The sequence below is a fragment of the Anomaloglossus baeobatrachus genome, chromosome 7, assembly GCF_048569485.1.
Source record: "Anomaloglossus baeobatrachus isolate aAnoBae1 chromosome 7, aAnoBae1.hap1, whole genome shotgun sequence".
NCBI lineage: Eukaryota > Metazoa > Chordata > Amphibia > Anura > Aromobatidae > Anomaloglossus > Anomaloglossus baeobatrachus.
Window position 1 is genome coordinate 16539137 of NC_134359.1, and position 16350 is coordinate 16555486.

The following is a 16350-nucleotide window of genomic DNA, read 5'->3' on the forward strand; positions in this document are numbered from 1 at the left end:
GATAAGAAACCGGATCACATAGTAACATGTCATTAATGGTACAGAACTTCCTTTAAGACCTGAAACACACATCCGTTAAAAACCCGCACGTGCCGCGAGACACGTATTTTCCCTGCGTGTTGCGTGAGGTAAGTACGTGCGGTCCACGTGTGTTCTCCGTGTGCTATCCGCGATAGCACACGGAGAACAGGTAATTTGCATACTCACGCGGTCCTTGCTGCGGTCCAGGGTCCTGATCTTCGGCTCCAGCCCCGCCCACTCCTCGCTGACGCTGCTTCCGGCCGAGCGGAGGGGCGGAGATTAGCGCCCGTGACAGCACGCCCACCTCCTTTACACGCTCATAACGAGCGGCGGCCGACAGCAACAGTTTGCAGCGGTAGAGTCTGTGGGGCTGGTGGAGGTGAGTATGTGTTTTTTTCATTTTAAAATTAATGACACGTGTTCTCCGGCGCGTGTCACACAGAACCGCAGCCACACTACATCCGTGTGGAACGGGTGCGGGACGGGTGACACCCGTGCTGCCGGAGAATACGTGGACATGTCAGCGTGCAAAAATCACGGACGTACGGAATGGACACACGTTCCGTTCCAAAATACTTACGTGTGTCCATACAATAGTGAAAACATAGGACCACGTGTCTCCGTGCCGCCGGTACGTGAAAAAACTGCCAAACACATATCGGCGGCACAGATGTGTGTCGGAGGCCTAAGACCTGTATTTGTGCTTTAAGCAGTCGGGCTGAAACCATCTGAAGTCGTCCGAAGCACTTTTACTTTTGCACCAAAAGGATAAAGCCTGTAAATACTAGATGCCATGTATGAAATGCAGGTAAATCCCTTTAATTGGGCTTTGTGAGCCGGCCGATGGTAGATTGCGGCATCTCACTGCATTGATATAGAACATAATGGTATAAATCCATAACAATAATAGCTGGACACTCCGCCCCTGCATCGGTTATTACTTGGCCCCATCTTGAAACGGACTAGATATTGTGGAGGATTGGAAAGTTTCGCCGCGCTCTTGTGCGGAGGAAAAAGGACCAAAAAACTCTGCTGCAAAAGTGACGACGTCCTCCGGCTTCCTGAGGAGTAAGAGCTGCATGAAGTCCCCAATCAGAGCCTTCACCTCTGGATGTCGCCGCAGGTACGTCTCGTGATCGGACACAAGTTCTTCCTGTGGATGACACATTATAATGCTTTAGGCTATGTGCGCACTTTCCGTTTTAAGGTGCGTTTAGGGTCCGTTTTGAACTGGGTGGCACGGTGGCTCAGTGGTTAGCAGTGCAGTCTTGTGGTGGCTCAGTGGTTTGCACTGCAGTCTTGTGGTGGCTCAGTGGTTAGCACTGCAGTCTTGTGGTGGCTCAGTGGTTTGCACTGCAGTCTTGTGGTGGCTCAGTGGTTAGCACTGCAGTCTTGTGGTGGCTCAGTGGTTAGCACTGCAGCCTTGCAGCGCTGGGGTCCTGGGCTCTAGTCCCACTCAGGACAACATCTGCAAGGAGTTTGTATGTTCTCCCTGTGTTTGCGTGGGTTTCCTCCGGGTTCTCCGGTTTCCTCCCACACTCCAAAAAACATACTGATAGGGAACTTAGATTGTGAGCCCCAATGGGGACAGAGTTGCCAATGTATGTAAAGCGCTGCGGAATTAATAGCGCTATATAAATGAATAAATATTATATAATATAACTGCAGCGTTTTTGTGCCCAAATGCATGCGTTTTGGTTTTCCATTAAAGACAATGAGAATTCATGATTTCTTGTCCGCACTTTGTGTTTCAAAACGCATCTCAAAATTTGCATAAGTTTGGTCAAAAACCATGCGTTCAGAAAAGGACCCTGTCAATTGTTTTTGCCATTTGTGGTGCGTTTTTGTTAACATTGAAGTCAATGAGAAGTAGCAAAACACAGGCACAATCAAAATTCCAGCGTTTTACCTGCTTTTTCATTGCAGAAAACATGCTTTTTGGACATCGAAATAATGATTTGCTATGTCCCTACACACACACACATAATCTGACAATTAAAATTAAGAAAAATAATAATTTATTGCTATTTTACCGATAAAATGTCTATTACCGCTATAATTTAATTAAATATATCTTTTTCCATTATTTTTCCCATTAATATAGATTTGTCCCTTTTTTTCACTCTGTTTGACTGTTTAAACTTTATGTAGCAGTGCCTTGATGTTCAAAACGCATCTGTCAAAACGCAGGTGAAAAAGCATGTAAAAAGCGCTGAAAACGCATCAAAAACGCGGTAAATGCGCATGCGTTTTTTGCGCTAAATTTCTGAAAAAGGCAACTTTGGCTAAACCAATTAAGGCTGAAACGTGCGTTGATCACTGCATGTAGGACGACGGAAAGTGTGCACATAGCCTTAGGGAATATATCCGACTGTTCCCCAGGCTGCGTGTATGGGTGTATATCTTCAGTGGTCCCTCTGTACAGGGAAGCGCAGTCTGCTGTCCTTTCCTTCACAGTTAACAGTAAGCAGCCGCATACAAGACAGATGAAGGCTAAAAAAAGGACCCACGTGGGCTTTGCCTGGTAAAGGTTGCAACCCCAAATTATACATTGACTTCTGTGCAAAAAAAAAATAAGAAAAAGATCTACAAATCTCAGCTCTCTGTGGCTTACATAGCATGCTGAGCTTTGTAGTTCTCCTGCAGTTAAAGGGGTATTCCCATTTCAGCCATTCAAAGGAGAGTCTATATCTCTATATGTGGCAGACAACTTTATGAAATGCGCTGTTTCTTAAAGAAGTGATTGGGAGTTATGAAAACGGCATTGCACATCTAATGCGGGCGTCGCACGGTATGATGTATCGGGCATATGTCGTCAGGGTCATGTCGTAAGTGACGCACATCCGGCATCGTCTGATATATCGTATCGTGTGACAGCTACGAGCGACTGTGGACGAGCAAAAATACTCACCTTATCTTTCATCGTTGACACGTCACTCAATTTAAAAAAATCGTTCCTCCTTCTGTGCGCCGGTGGTTCATCATACCCGGGGCAGTGCACATCGCTCCGTGTGACACCCCGGGAACGACAAACACAGCTTACCTGCGTCCTGCCGGTAATGCGGAAGGAAAGAGGTGGGTGGCATGTTACGTGCCGCTCATCTCCGCCCCTCCGCTTCTATTGGCCGGCTGCCGTGTAACGTCGCTGTGACGCCGAACGTCCCTCCCCCTTTAGGAAGTGGATGTTCGCCGCCATCGACGTCGCCCGGGAGGTAAGTGCGTGTGACAGGGGTTTAACGACTTTGTGCGCTACAGGCAACAAATTGCCCGTGACGCACAAACGGCGGGGGCGGGTACGATCGCTCGTGTGATTGCACGATAGATCGTCCCATGTGATGCCCGCATAAGCCTTGAATGGCGAAGGTGGGCACACCCCTTTAAGCAGGCCCAGCCCTGGTCCGTGTACCTTTCTCTCCAGGAACTCCGAGTACAGCTGCACGTCCTCCTCCCAGTTTAGAGGCTTTTTGTCAAACACCGGTTTGGGATCTTCTTCGTCTGTGAACAAATTTGAGAACCTCAGGTCTGTGTTTTCTACAGATGGGCGCATTAGTGACACTGCGGCATGCGTCTGTGCACTATTACAGATAAAGCAATTACTGTAACATCTGACACGTGGCTCCTCAGGCGGTGGACGGAGGTTTCCCCAGCAATAATGTTCAACTCAACTACGATTACACGTGATGGTAAAGAAGACTCATTACACATTTTAAAGGGAACCTATCAGGTCCAATATGCACCCAGAACCACAATAAGTTCTTGGTATATATTGCTAATCCCTGCCTAACCATTCCCCTATACACTAGCATAGATAAAGGGATCTTTAGAAAACGTATTTCTTAAAGGTCTTTTATCGTATGCTAATGAGCGCGGGGACTAGTCCCCTGGGCGTTAATTCCCGTTGCCAGTCGGCCCCATTAGTATGTTAGTATGCCCCTGTGGGTGTGCTGACATGCTAATGAACGTGCAGAGTCAGAGGATGATCTCACTCACCTCTCCGCTGTCATCTCCGCCCGACGCTGAATTTCGCATCCTCGCTTCAAACTGAAGTAGTGCACATGACCGAACCTCCGGAGTCATGCGCACTGAGCCGAAATCCAGTGTCGGACAGCGATGGCAGCAGAGAGGTGAGTGAGATCATCCTCTGACACTGCACATACATTAGCATGTTCGCACACCCACAGCGGTGTACTTACATGCTAATGGGGCCTACTATCCAGGGGAACTAAAGCCCAGGGGACTAGTCCCGCACTCATTGGCATAGCATAAAGGATCTTTAGAAATACTTTGTTTATTTTATTATTTAGGGATGGTTAGGCAGGGATTAGCAATATGTACCCAGAACTGCTTGTGGTTCTGGGTGCAAATTGGACCTGACAGGTTTCTTTTAAATATTACAATTTTGCCTAACTTCATTGTCATCCAGTAATACAGAATATATGGAACCGTTCAGGACCCTTAGAGGAAAGATAAAATAATGCGCTGTTCACATCTGCAATACGGCCTTCATCAGGATGAGGCTACTAAATGATAAACAGCCTGAGAGACCCGACAGACCCCATTGACTATTATGGGGTCTGTCGTACACTGTTCATGTCTGTCGTTCCTATGCAGATGTGACGCTACGCCGTGTGGTGCAGCCATTCTTACACTTTTGTATTCGGCTGCTGTTCCCTTAAGGCTTGCACATATGATCTGATCTCTTGATGAAAGGATAACCTCACCGTGTAAAGAATGACTTTTCGGCTGTGAAGATCCACTTTACCTGGCTCTGAGAGTATCGGCATCTGCGTGATTCTCATGGTAACAGGAGATCCGACCTGGACGCGGCTCGTCATATGTCTGTAAGGGAAGAATGAAGGGACGTGAGGCGTGATACATCTTATGCACAGTAAGGCTATGTGCCCACGCTGCTTTTCTGCACATAAAAAAGCATGTTTTGGCAGGAAAAACACAGCAGAAAAAAAAAGCGCGTACATTCTGTATTATATTTCTATGTTTATTCCTGCTTCTTTTTGTGCCTTAGTCATGGTGATCGCAGGAGTTCAGGCGCTGTACCCTTGCGATCACCGCTGGGTCTCCGGCTGATGTTACAGTCAGGACCCGGCTCTCACTGCCTGGAGCGGCAAGACGACCCCGGGTTACTGAGCTACGGATCGCCTCACGCCTGTATGCATGATGTGAGCTAAAAGGCTGTGCTATAATCCTCTGCAGTGATAAAGCATTGCAAGGGATTATAGAAACACAGAAAAAAAACACAGAAACCATTGATGCTGCTTCTTTATTCAGCAACAAAATCTGCAAGAAAAAAGAAGCAGCGTGTGCACAGCAAGTCAGGATTGTCATAGACTTTGCTGGGATGTTTTTTTCTTGCTTTTATTTATTAAAATAAGCAAAGAAAAACACATGAAGAAGCAAAAAAAAACAAAACAAAAAACGCCACGTGTGCACATAGCTTTACATTGTAATAAAATAAGTACCAGCGAGGAGGTGCGTTCAGTTCCCATCACTGGACACATAGTAAGGCTATGTTCACACATTTGCTGCATTTTTTTAAGCAACCAAAACCTGCTCTCTTGGCAGTATAAAAGCTGCTACCAAAAATCAGGCGTTGTTGCATTTTTTGCTGATTTTGTTTGCTGCGTTTTTTGGCTCCATTTTTGGTGTGTTATTTGTCTACAGTACATGTTTAATAAAGTTAGTGTCATTCATCGCAAAAGCAGCAAAAACGCAGCCCTTGCATTTTTCACGGTGACAATAATATTGCAAAAACTCTGAAACAATTGACACGCGACTTCTTTAAAAAACGGAGCAGTTTTCCATTTCAGTCAGGAAAAAAAAAAAAAAAAAAAAAGCGATCGTGCATGAGATTTCCAGAGTCTCGTAGGCTTTGCTGGTACTGTAAAAAGCAGCTTTTAATTTGGATAAAACTAAAGAAAAAAATGCGGCAAAAACGCAACGTGTGATCATGGCCTGACACAGATTCATTATTTCACCTTTTTAAAGAAAACTAAAGAACAGAACAAAAAAAAATGAGAAAACAATGTAATAAGAAAAGCGAGATGGAGTGCGCCCTAAAATTGTGCACCATGTGAACGGGAGTTGTTGACTGGAAAATAAATGGACATCTGAACACAATCGTAGAGGATGAAGGGTATGTGCGAAACACGGACATTAGGGTTATGTGCGAAACACGGACCTTAAGGCTATGTGCGAAACACAGACATTAAGGCTATGTGCGCACTAGAAAATGACTTTTTCTTAAGGAAAAACCGTACCCTGTGAAAGAATCCCGCACCTGCGGTAAAAAAACGCACCAAAACCGCAACGAAATCCGAATGCGGTTTTGCCGCGTTTTGGTGCGGAATTTCTGCGTTTTTGCCGCAGGTTGGTCCATGCGGATTCTTACCAATAATTAATAGCAAAACTGCAGGGACCTGCAGAAAAGAAGTGACATGCACATTAATTCCGCAGCGGAAATTCCGCAAGTAAATCTGCAGGGGCAAAATAAACGTAGTGTGCGCACAGCTTTTTTTAAATCCCCATAGATTTTGCTGGAGAGGGACTGCAGATATGTTATAATCATTTTCTGCAGCGAAATCCGAAGCAATTCCGCGGGTAAATCCGCAGCGTGCGCACATGGCCTAGAGGGGCTTCCGGCTGTTCTGGAAGCCGCATCAGTCATCTCCGCATATTGCACACAGGACTGCAGCTCCGCGTGCTCGGCTGCATTGCTGATCGATGCCAGAGCTGCCTTCACATTTTGTGTATTTTTCTAGTCTGTACTACCAGATCACTGCTTGCTGCAATTTTTTCCACGTGTATTGATCGGCCATGTGCTTTGGCAATATTGGGACGGTGTGTGGTTTGCTGCACACAGATTGAATATACGCTCCTCTGAACGAGACCGTACCAAAAATATAAAAGTACAAATGATCTGATGTGTTACCCGTCTGGGAGAAAGCCGCACTGCCAGGTGATGGGGAGGTCGTCTGAGTGAATGGCTCGCTCTATGCCGTAAACCTCTACGGTGTCTTTGCTGATGATCTGAGGACGGGAGCCGAGCTGTTGCTGAAACACAGAAACCACATGTGCTGTAATGCTCAGCAGTGCCGTCCGCTCGTTATATCTCACATCGCACCGCTTACATAGGACGACATGCACAGGTTCATCTCCGCATCCAGGCTCAGAAATTCCAGGTTTTGTGGCGTTTTCCTCCTGGCGAGAAGCCGCATGATCAGCAGGTTGGAGGCCTCTGAGATGAACCCAGTCAGCGAGCTCAAATCGTAGGACTTTGACTCCTGCTGGGCTCGCTGTGGAGGAAAGTGGAAGTTTATCTCCTATTATTTTACCAATGGGTTGTTAAAGGGGTTGTCACTTCTGCACAAAAGGAGACATAGGGCGGCACGGTGGCTCAGTGGTTAGCACTACAGTCTTGTGGTGGCTCAGTGGTTAGCACTGCAGTCTTGTGCTGGCTCAGTGGTTAGCACTGCAGTCTTGTGCTGGCTCACTGGTTAGCACTGCAGTCTTGTGCTGGCTCACTGGTTAGCACTGCAGTCTTGTGCTGGCTCACTGGTTAGCACTGCAGTCTTGTGCTGGCTCACTGGTTAGCACTGCAGTCTTGTGGTGGCTCAGTGGTTAGCACTGCAGCCTTGCAGTGCTGGGGTCCTGGGTTCGAATCCCACCGAGGACAACATCTGCAAGGAGTTTGTATGTTCTCCCCGTGTTTGCGTGGGTTTCCTCCGGGTTCTCCGGTTTCCTCCCACACTCCAAAGACATACAGATAGGGAATTTAGATTGTGAGCCCCAATGGGGACAGTGTGCCTGATGTATGTAAAGCGCTGCGGAATTAATACCGCTATATAAAAATAAAGATTTTATAGTCCGTGACATAGTCCTGGTGTTGTTTTCCTATTGGATGATGCCCCAGCTATGTCTGATGTCAGGGGGTCACGATCAGGGTAACCTCTGTTATATCAGTGTTCTTTACTGGGGCATTCAACAAGGGGCTGTACTAACAACTCCCTTAAAAGTATGTTTCGCGATTTTGTTGAATGGTTTTTGCTTTAATTTTTTTTTTTCGACTGCATCTTAACTTTTTTTTTTTTTGCAGGTTCTAAAAATCAAAAAGTAAAAATGTGTCAAAATGATGAAAAAAACCCCAATATCATGTGAATATATCCTAACATGTAATGAAGTGTCCCCTCCCCGGGTTGCACTGTGTGGCGGTGACTCCCCTGCACTCACCTGACCCTCGGTGACCACTCTGTGGATCACCATCTGGTCGCCGCATCTCCTCATCTCAGTTTTCTTATCCTGTGAATGTCCTTTTAGCTGAAGAACAGAAAGTAGATTGTCTATTGAGTGCACTAGATGACGGCTTTATAATCAAAAAAGTGTTCAGATGAGAGAAGAACACTCTCGTTTTGTGTATACAGCTCCTGTGCGGGACTATGCATCTACAGATAACAATCACACCCGTGCAGCCTTTATTTGCTCCCTACCTTTTTGCATTCACAACAGACAGTCCAGCTGCAAGATCACAATACGCAGGATTGTTTATAATCTGTTACCATGGAGACACATTAATCTGCATGGGAGCTGTGTACACACAACACGATTTTTCATTTTTGGAGCAATGAAAAAAATAAAATAAAGGGTGAAATCATCGACTTACCAGTAACTTTAGTCTGTGGAGCTTTAGTTATCAAACTTATACAGTTTGTTTTTAATGTTTTACTAGTTTTGCAAAATATAAACACTTATTAAAGGGAATCTGTCACCAACAAGGCGGAGGTAGAGCCTCCATTGTGCCCGTGAACATGGCGCAGCCTCAGGTCTGGGGGTCATGACACTCCTGCACTAAATGGAAATCTACAGCACGGGCGGGAAGTGGTTAAGGCTCTGTCCATACTGATGGTTTCCATTATTACAGGATGTGTTATGCTGAGTTATGCTCATTTTTGATAGTGCGTTACCTTTACAAACTCATGGTGATGCTGCTCCAGTGTTTCCAGCTGTAGAGAGATATAGGCTGCAAAAATAAAAAAAAAATAAAAGTCATAAAGCTATGAGAAGAAATGTGCAAATATACACAATAATGATACAGCCTTGTGGATCAGCGTCTGCGGGCGTGGACTCTGCACTCACCTGTGATGGAGCTTCCGCAGGGAACGTCGTCCACCGAGCTGCGGCTGCAGATGTCCACCAGGAGACATTTCTCATCCTCCCGCCCGTCCTGCTCATAGTAAGTGGACTCAACGCGGGCGGTGAAAGAGCCGAGGTCCGCAGAATCGGAGTGCAAAGACTCAGAAAACAAGCAGAGGCGCAGCTCCTCCAGCCCTGGAGAAATATAGATTTACAGGAGATGTGTGCGAGAGATTATATATTATATATATATTTGCAGTTACATATATTGTTATACACTTGTTTATTTCCTTTCTGTGTACTGGAATAACACAAATAAAAAGAGAGAAAAAAAGGCTAATTGGACGTAATTTTACAAAAACTCCAAGAATGGGCCGCACAGAATTGTTGTCCCCCTCAACTTAATATTTGGCTGCGCCCTTTACCCTTTGGAATAAATCCCTTCCATGAGTCGCCTCCTATACCCATCCACAGCTTCTTTCTCCTCTCACCTGGAATCTCGGCCTCCTCTATATAAACGTCTCCAGGTCTCTCATATCTGAAGGTGTCTTCTCTCCTCTCCTCTCTTCTTCTCTTCTCGTTTCTCCTCTTCTCACCTCTTCTCTCCTCTCTTCTTCTCTTCTCGTTTCTCCTCTTCTCACCTCTTCTCTCCTCTCCTCTTCTCTCCTCACCTCCCCTCTCCTCTTCTTTCCTCTCCTCTCCTCAGATCTCTCCACAGGTGACAATGGGGTTTAGATCCGGACTCATTGCGGCCTCTTCAGATCTCTCCAGGGCTTTGTTTCCATCCATTTCTGGGGCTTCTTGAAGTGTTTGGGGTCATTGTCCTGCTGGAGACCCCTGACCTAGGACTATACCCGGCTTTCTGACACTGGCATTACATTGCCATCAAATATCCTTTGGTAATCTTCAAATTTCATGATGTCTTTCACACAATCACCGCACCCAATTCCAGAGGCAGCAAAACAGCCCATACATCTCTGACCTCCATCATGTGTGACTGTAGGTGCTGTGTTCTTTACTTTGGAGGCCTCATCCTGTTTTCAGTAAACAGTAGAATAATGTGCTTTACTAAAAAGCTCTATCTTGGTCTCATCTGTCCATAAGACGCTTTCCCAGAAGGATTTTGGTTACTCATATACATTTTTCCACAATTTTGGTTCTCAAGTCCTCAGACAGTTCTCTTCTCCTCTTTTTGATCTCTATGCTTAGTGCAACACACACAGACACACAATGCATAGATCAAGCCAACTTCTCCCTTTTTATGTGGTTTCTGGTGTGATTTCTATATTGCCCATTCCTGTTACTTGCTACAGCTGAGTTTGAACACATGCTGGAAACAATATTATAAACAATTTTGGAAACGTGCCAACAATTTTGTCTGCCCCATTTTTGGAGTTTTGTATAAAATTATGTTGAATGTGCCTTTCTTATTTTTTTTTGTCTTGTTCCAGTGCACACAAAGAAAGTAAGCATGTGAATGACAAAACATGTAAGTGCAGTAATTTTCTAGGAGAAATCCTTCATTTTCTGGAGCAGTTGTAGTCCGGTGACAGCTGAGCCTCATGGGTTGCATTAGTGGAGACTCACCCACGCTGGACATGAACTCCACGGCCTCTGCACTCGCAGTCTGCGGTTTGGGGGGTTCAGAAATCTCTACTTTGGTTGCGCTGCTGCTGCTGGACGCCATCATGTGTGAGACCTGAGCGATAACAGCAGCGGTTATACAGGAACATATAAGGATCTGCGGCCTGACGGCATTTCATCTGCTAGGGGAGTGTGGACTGTCATATTAACAGAGGGACACTAGGGAGGTCTGGCATCTACACCTCTCCCTTATTATCATATCTGGGGGTCTCATATAAAACAGGGAGATATTATGAGCCCCCAGTAGTGCAGGCAGCAGCCGTCTCTAATAGCTCTGTCCTCACCGGTGATGGAGGAGTCACCCCAGGGATAATCTCTGCTGACACAAGGGAAGGAGACACATGAAGGCTGTGTATATCGGCAATAGGAGAAAATGATGGCACTGCTTATGGGGGAAATCCGGCTGGTACTGTTTATGGGGCTGGGCTGACTGCACCGATTATGGGAAATGCTTCTGTGTATAACTCCCTCCCCCCTGGTGTATAACCTCTGGCCCTTTCTATAGAACATCCGGCCCCCACTGTATAACCTCCGGCCATCGCCCCAGGTGTACAACCTCTGGCCTCCGGTATATAACCTCTGGCCTCCGGTATATAACCTCCATCTCCTGGTGTATAACCTCTGCCCACCCAATGTACAAGCTTTGGGCCCCCGGTGTATAACCTCTGGCCCCCTGGTGTATACCCTCCATCTTGTGGTGTATAACCTCCGCCCCCCCCAGGTATATAATCTCCAGCCCCCTGGTGTATACCCTCCATCTTGTGGTGTATAACCTCCGCCCCCCCAGGTATATAATCTCCAGCCCCCTGGTGTATAACCTCTGGCCCCCAAATTTATAACCTTTGGCCCCCGATGTATTACCTCCATCTCCCACCATCCCCGGAGGAGGCTGTGGGGGGCACACACCTCTCTATAGTGCCTCTTCTATCCCCGGAGGAGGCTGTGGGGGGCACACACCTCTCTATAGTGCCTCCTTAATCCCTGGTGGGCCCCGGAGGAGGTTATTGGGGGCACATACCTCTCTATAGTGCCTCCTCTATCCCTGGTGGTCCCCGGAGGAGGCTGTGGAGGGCACACACCTCTCTATAGTGCCTCCTCTATCCCTGGTGGTCCCTGAAGGATGCTGTGGAGGGCACATACCTCTCTATAGTGCCTCCTCTATCCCTGGTGGGCCCCGGAGGAGGCTGTGGGGGCACATACCTCTCTATAGTGCCTCCTCTATCCCTGGTGGGCCACGGAGGAGGCTGTGGGGGCACACACCTCTCTATAGTGACTCCTTTATCCCTGGTGGGCTCCGGACGAGGTTATTGGGGGCACACACCTCTCTATAGTGACTCCTCTATCCCTGGTGGGCCACGGAGGAGGCTGTGGGGGGCACACACCTTTCTATAGTGACTCCTTTATCCCTGGTGGGCTCCGGACGAGGTTATTGGGGGCACACACCTCTCTATAGTGACTCCTCTATCCCTGGTGGGCCACGGAGGAGGCTGTGGAGGGCACACACCTCTCTATAGTGACTCCTTTATCCCTGGTGGGCTCCGGACGAGGTTATTGGGGGCACACACCTCTCTATAGTGACTCCTCTATCCCTGGTGGGCCACGGAGGAGGCTGTGGAGGGCACACACCTCTCTATAGTGCCTCCTCTATCCCTGGTGGGCCCCGGAGGAGGCTGTGGAGGGCACACACCTCTCTATAGTGCCTCCTCTATCCCTGGTGGGCCCTGGAGGAGGCTGTGGAGGGCACACACCTCTCTATAGTGCCTCCTCTATCCCTGGTGGGCCCCGGAGGAGGCTGTGGGGGGCACACACCTCTCTATAGTGCCTCTTCTATCCCCGGAGGAGGCTGTGGGGGGCACACACCTCTCTATAGTGACTCCTCTATCCCTGGTGGGCCCCGGAGGAGGCTGTGGAGGGCACACACCTCTCTATAGTGCCTCCTCTATCCCTGGTGGGCCCCGGAGGAGGCTGTGGAGGGCACACACCTCTCTATAGTGCCTCCTCTATCCCTGGTGGGCCCCGGAGGAGGCTGTGGGGGCACACACCTCTCTATAGTGCCTCCTGTATCCCTGGTGGGCCCCGGAGGAGGCTGTGGAGGGCACACACCTCTCTATAGTGCCTGCTCTATCCCTGGTGGGCCCCGGAGGAGGCGGTGGAGGGCACACACCTCTCTATAGTGCCTGCTCTATCCCTGGTGGGCCCCGGAGGAGGCTGTGGAGGGCACACACCTCTCTATAGGGCCTCCTCTATCCCTGGTGGGCCCCGGAGGAGGCTGTGGAGGGCACACACCTCTCTATAGTGCCTCCTCTATCCCTGGTGGGCCCCGGAGGAGGCTGTGGAGGGCACACACCTCTCTATAGTGCCTCCTTTATCCCTGGTGGGCCACGGAGGAGGCTGTGGAGGGCACACACCTCTCTATAGTGCCTCCTCTATCCCTGGTGGGCCCCGGAGGAGGCTGTGGGGGCACACACCTCTCTATAGTGCCTCCTGTATCCCTGGTGGGCCCCGGAGGAGGCTGTGGAGGGCACACACCTCTCTATAGTGCCTCCTCTATCCCTGGTGGGCCCCGGAGGAGGCTGTGGGGGCACACACTTCTCTATAGTGCCTCCTGTATCCCTGGTGGGCCCCGGAGGAGGCTGTGGAGGGCACACACCTCTCTATAGTGCCTCCTCTATCCCTGGTGGGCTCCGGAGGAGGCTGTGGGGAGCACACACCTCTCTATAGTGACTCCTCTATCCCTGGTGGGCCACGGAGGAGGCTGTGGAGGGCACACACCTCTCTATAGTGACTCCTCTATCCCTGGTGGGCCACGGAGGAGGCTGTGGAGGGCACACACCTCTCTATAGTGACTCCTCTATCCCTGGTGGGCCACGGAGGAGGCTGTGGAGGGCACACACCTCTCTATAGTGACTCCTCTATCCCTGGTGGGCCACGGAGGAGGCTGTGGAGGGCACACACCTCTCTATAGTGACTCCTCTATCCCTGGTGGGCCCCGGAGGAGGCTGTGGAGGGCACACACCTCTCTATAGTGCCTCCTCTATCCCTGGTGGGCCCCGGAGGAGGCTGTGGGGGCACACACTTCTCTATAGTGCCTCCTGTATCCCTGGTGGGCCCCGGAGGAGGCTGTGGAGGGCACACACCTCTCTATAGTGCCTCCTCTATCCCTGGTGGGCCCTGGAGGAGGCTGTGGGGGTCACACACCTCTCTATAGTGACTCCTCTATCCCTGGTGGGCCACGGAGGAGGCTGTGGAGGGCACACACCTCTCTATAGTGACTCCTCTATCCCTGGTGGGCCACGGAGGAGGCTGTGGAGGGCACACACCTCTCTATAGTGACTCCTCTATCCCTGGTGGGCCACGGAGGAGGCTGTGGAGGGCACACACCTCTCTATAGTGACTCCTCTATCCCTGGTGGGCCACGGAGGAGGCTGTGGAGGGCACACACCTCTCTATAGTGACTCCTCTATCCCTGGTGGGCCACGGAGGAGGCTGTGGAGGGCACACACCTCTCTATAGTGACTCCTCTATCCCTGGTGGGCCACGGAGGAGGCTGTGGAGGGCACACACCTCTCTATAGTGACTCCTCTATCCCTGGTGGGCCACGGAGGAGGCTGTGGAGGGCACACACCTCTCTATAGTGACTCCTCTATCCCTGGTGGGCCACGGAGGAGGCTGTGGAGGGCACACACCTTTCTATAGTGACTCCTTTATCCCTGGTGGGCCATGGAGTAGGCTGTGGAGGGCACATACCTCTCTATAGTGACTCCTCTATCCCTGGTGGGCCACGGAGGAGGCTGTGGAGGGCACACACCTTTCTATAGTGACTCCTTTATCCCTGGTGGGCCATGGAGTAGGCTGTGGAGGGCACATACCTCTCTATAGTGACTCCTCTATCCCTGGTGGGCCACGGAGGAGGCTGTGGAGGGCACACACCTTTCTATAGTGACTCCTTTATCCCTGGTGGGCGCACGGCCTCATCTCCCCGGTTCCCCGCCGCTTTCTCCGCTGCTCCGGTACTCGGGGCCTCCTGTACTCCGGCTGTGTCCGCTGCTTTATAACCAGAGTCGTCTCCATAACAACCAGACGCTGGTTTCTGTCAGTGTTGATGTGACGCCGCCATCTTGTGGTGAGAGTCAGAACTGCAATTCATTGATTCCTGATTTAACCCCTTCCTGCCCGTTAGATTTTTGCTCAGAGACGATTCAATACGTCCTCGCAGTGGTGACCCCAGATACAGTGCTGGAAGCCGAACGCAGCAGATACGAGGCGGAAATTAAGCAGTGTATGGAGAGCGTATCTGCCCGGATTTAGCCGCTGATTTCACCACATGAATTACAAATGAGCGTCTGCAGTAAGGAGCGACGTGCGGCAGGTCAGTGTATGTGTGGGAAATATGCATGACATTTACATGTGCTTTTTAACCCCTGAAAGACCCGGACATTTTTCGTTTTTGCTCTTTTGCTTCTTATGCACAGTGACAGGAGGATGTTCTCTAGTAACAGCATTATCCCACCATCATCATCCTAGCACCGCCATCACCCGAAGAAATGCCAATCATTCCAGCACCGCCATCACCAGAAGAAATGCCAATCATTCCAGCACCGCCATCACCAAAAGAAATGCCATCATCCCAGTAATGCCATCACACTAGGAACGCCATCATCACACTGCCATCACCTCACGAACACCATCATCACCCTAGCAACACCATCAACCCACCACCGCCATCACAACAACACAATCATCCAACCAGCACCAGCACCCTAGCAACACCATCATCCCACCCTACCAACACCATCACATTAGCAACACCATCATCCCACCACCACCATCATCCCACCACCACCATCATCCCAGTACTGCTATCACACTAGGAACGCCATCATTACACTGCGATCACCCTACCAAAACTATCATCCCACCAGCACCATCACCCAAGCAACACCATCAACCCACCGTCATCACCCTAGAAACAACATCATCCCACCATCAACCTAGCAACACCATCATCTCACCATCAACCTAGCAACACCATCATCCCACCATCAACCTAGCAACACCATCATCCCACCATCAACCTAGCAACACCATCATCCCACCATCAACCTAGCAACACCATCATCTCACCATCAACCTAGCAACACCATCATCCCACCATCAACCTAGCAACACCATCATCCCACCATCAACCTAGCAACACCATCATCCCACCATCAACCTAGCAACACCATCATCCCACCATCAACCTAGCAACACCATCATCCCACCATCAACCTAGCAACACAATCATCCCAGCACCGCCATCATCCTAGCAACACTATTACCTTAGCAACACCATCATTCTATAATCACCATTAGCCTAGTAATGCCATCACCGGATTTCCCTACCTTCATTTTACTATCAATGCCATCACTCTCCCACCACCACACTGCCATGGCACCATCTTCTCTGCACCGCCATCTTTGATTGTTGCTATGAGTGATAAAGCCGTGTATATAAAGTACAGAGTCTCCGGGTCACCGCTGGCGCTGCGCTGTTTACAG

At 49.4% G+C, this 16350-nt stretch overlaps 1 protein-coding gene across 3 annotated transcripts; it reads right to left on the reverse strand.

Moving 5' to 3' along the window:
• Nucleotides 1-792: 792 nt before the first annotated feature.
• Nucleotides 793-14906, reverse strand: CATIP (ciliogenesis associated TTC17 interacting protein). Of its 3 annotated transcripts, none has more exons than XM_075318777.1 (10): nucleotides 14740-14906; nucleotides 10753-10864; nucleotides 9169-9360; nucleotides 8997-9052; nucleotides 8266-8352; nucleotides 7167-7331; nucleotides 6968-7089; nucleotides 4784-4860; nucleotides 3428-3516; nucleotides 793-1174 (listed from the first exon to the last, which is right to left on the reverse strand). In XM_075318777.1, the coding sequence occupies exons 2-10, from the start codon at nucleotides 10853-10855 to the stop codon at nucleotides 959-961; spliced, it is 1107 nt and encodes a 368-aa protein (XP_075174892.1). In that variant the 5' UTR covers nucleotides 10856-10864; nucleotides 14740-14906; the 3' UTR covers nucleotides 793-958. The 3 variants fall into 3 exon arrangements, with proteins under 3 accessions (XP_075174892.1, XP_075174893.1, XP_075174894.1); XM_075318778.1 differs by lacking the exon at nucleotides 14740-14906 and adding an exon at nucleotides 12192-12224; XM_075318779.1 differs by lacking the exon at nucleotides 14740-14906 and adding an exon at nucleotides 12131-12208.
• Nucleotides 14907-16350: the final 1444 nt, after the last annotated feature.

Bases quoted from the DNA above. Each gene is read 5' to 3' on its own strand.
- CATIP (XM_075318777.1), bottom strand. From the start codon at position 10,855: ATGATGGCGTCCAGCAGCAGCAGCGCAACCAAAGTAGAGATTTCTGAA. The intron at 9,053-9,168 runs GTGAGTGCAGAG...TTATTTTTGCAG, and splicing joins CTGCGGAAGCTCCATCACAG to CCTATATCTCTCTACAGCTG. The intron at 1,175-3,427 runs GTACACGGACCA...TGTCATCCACAG, and splicing joins CGGAGTTCCTGGAGAGAAAG to GAAGAACTTGTGTCCGATCA.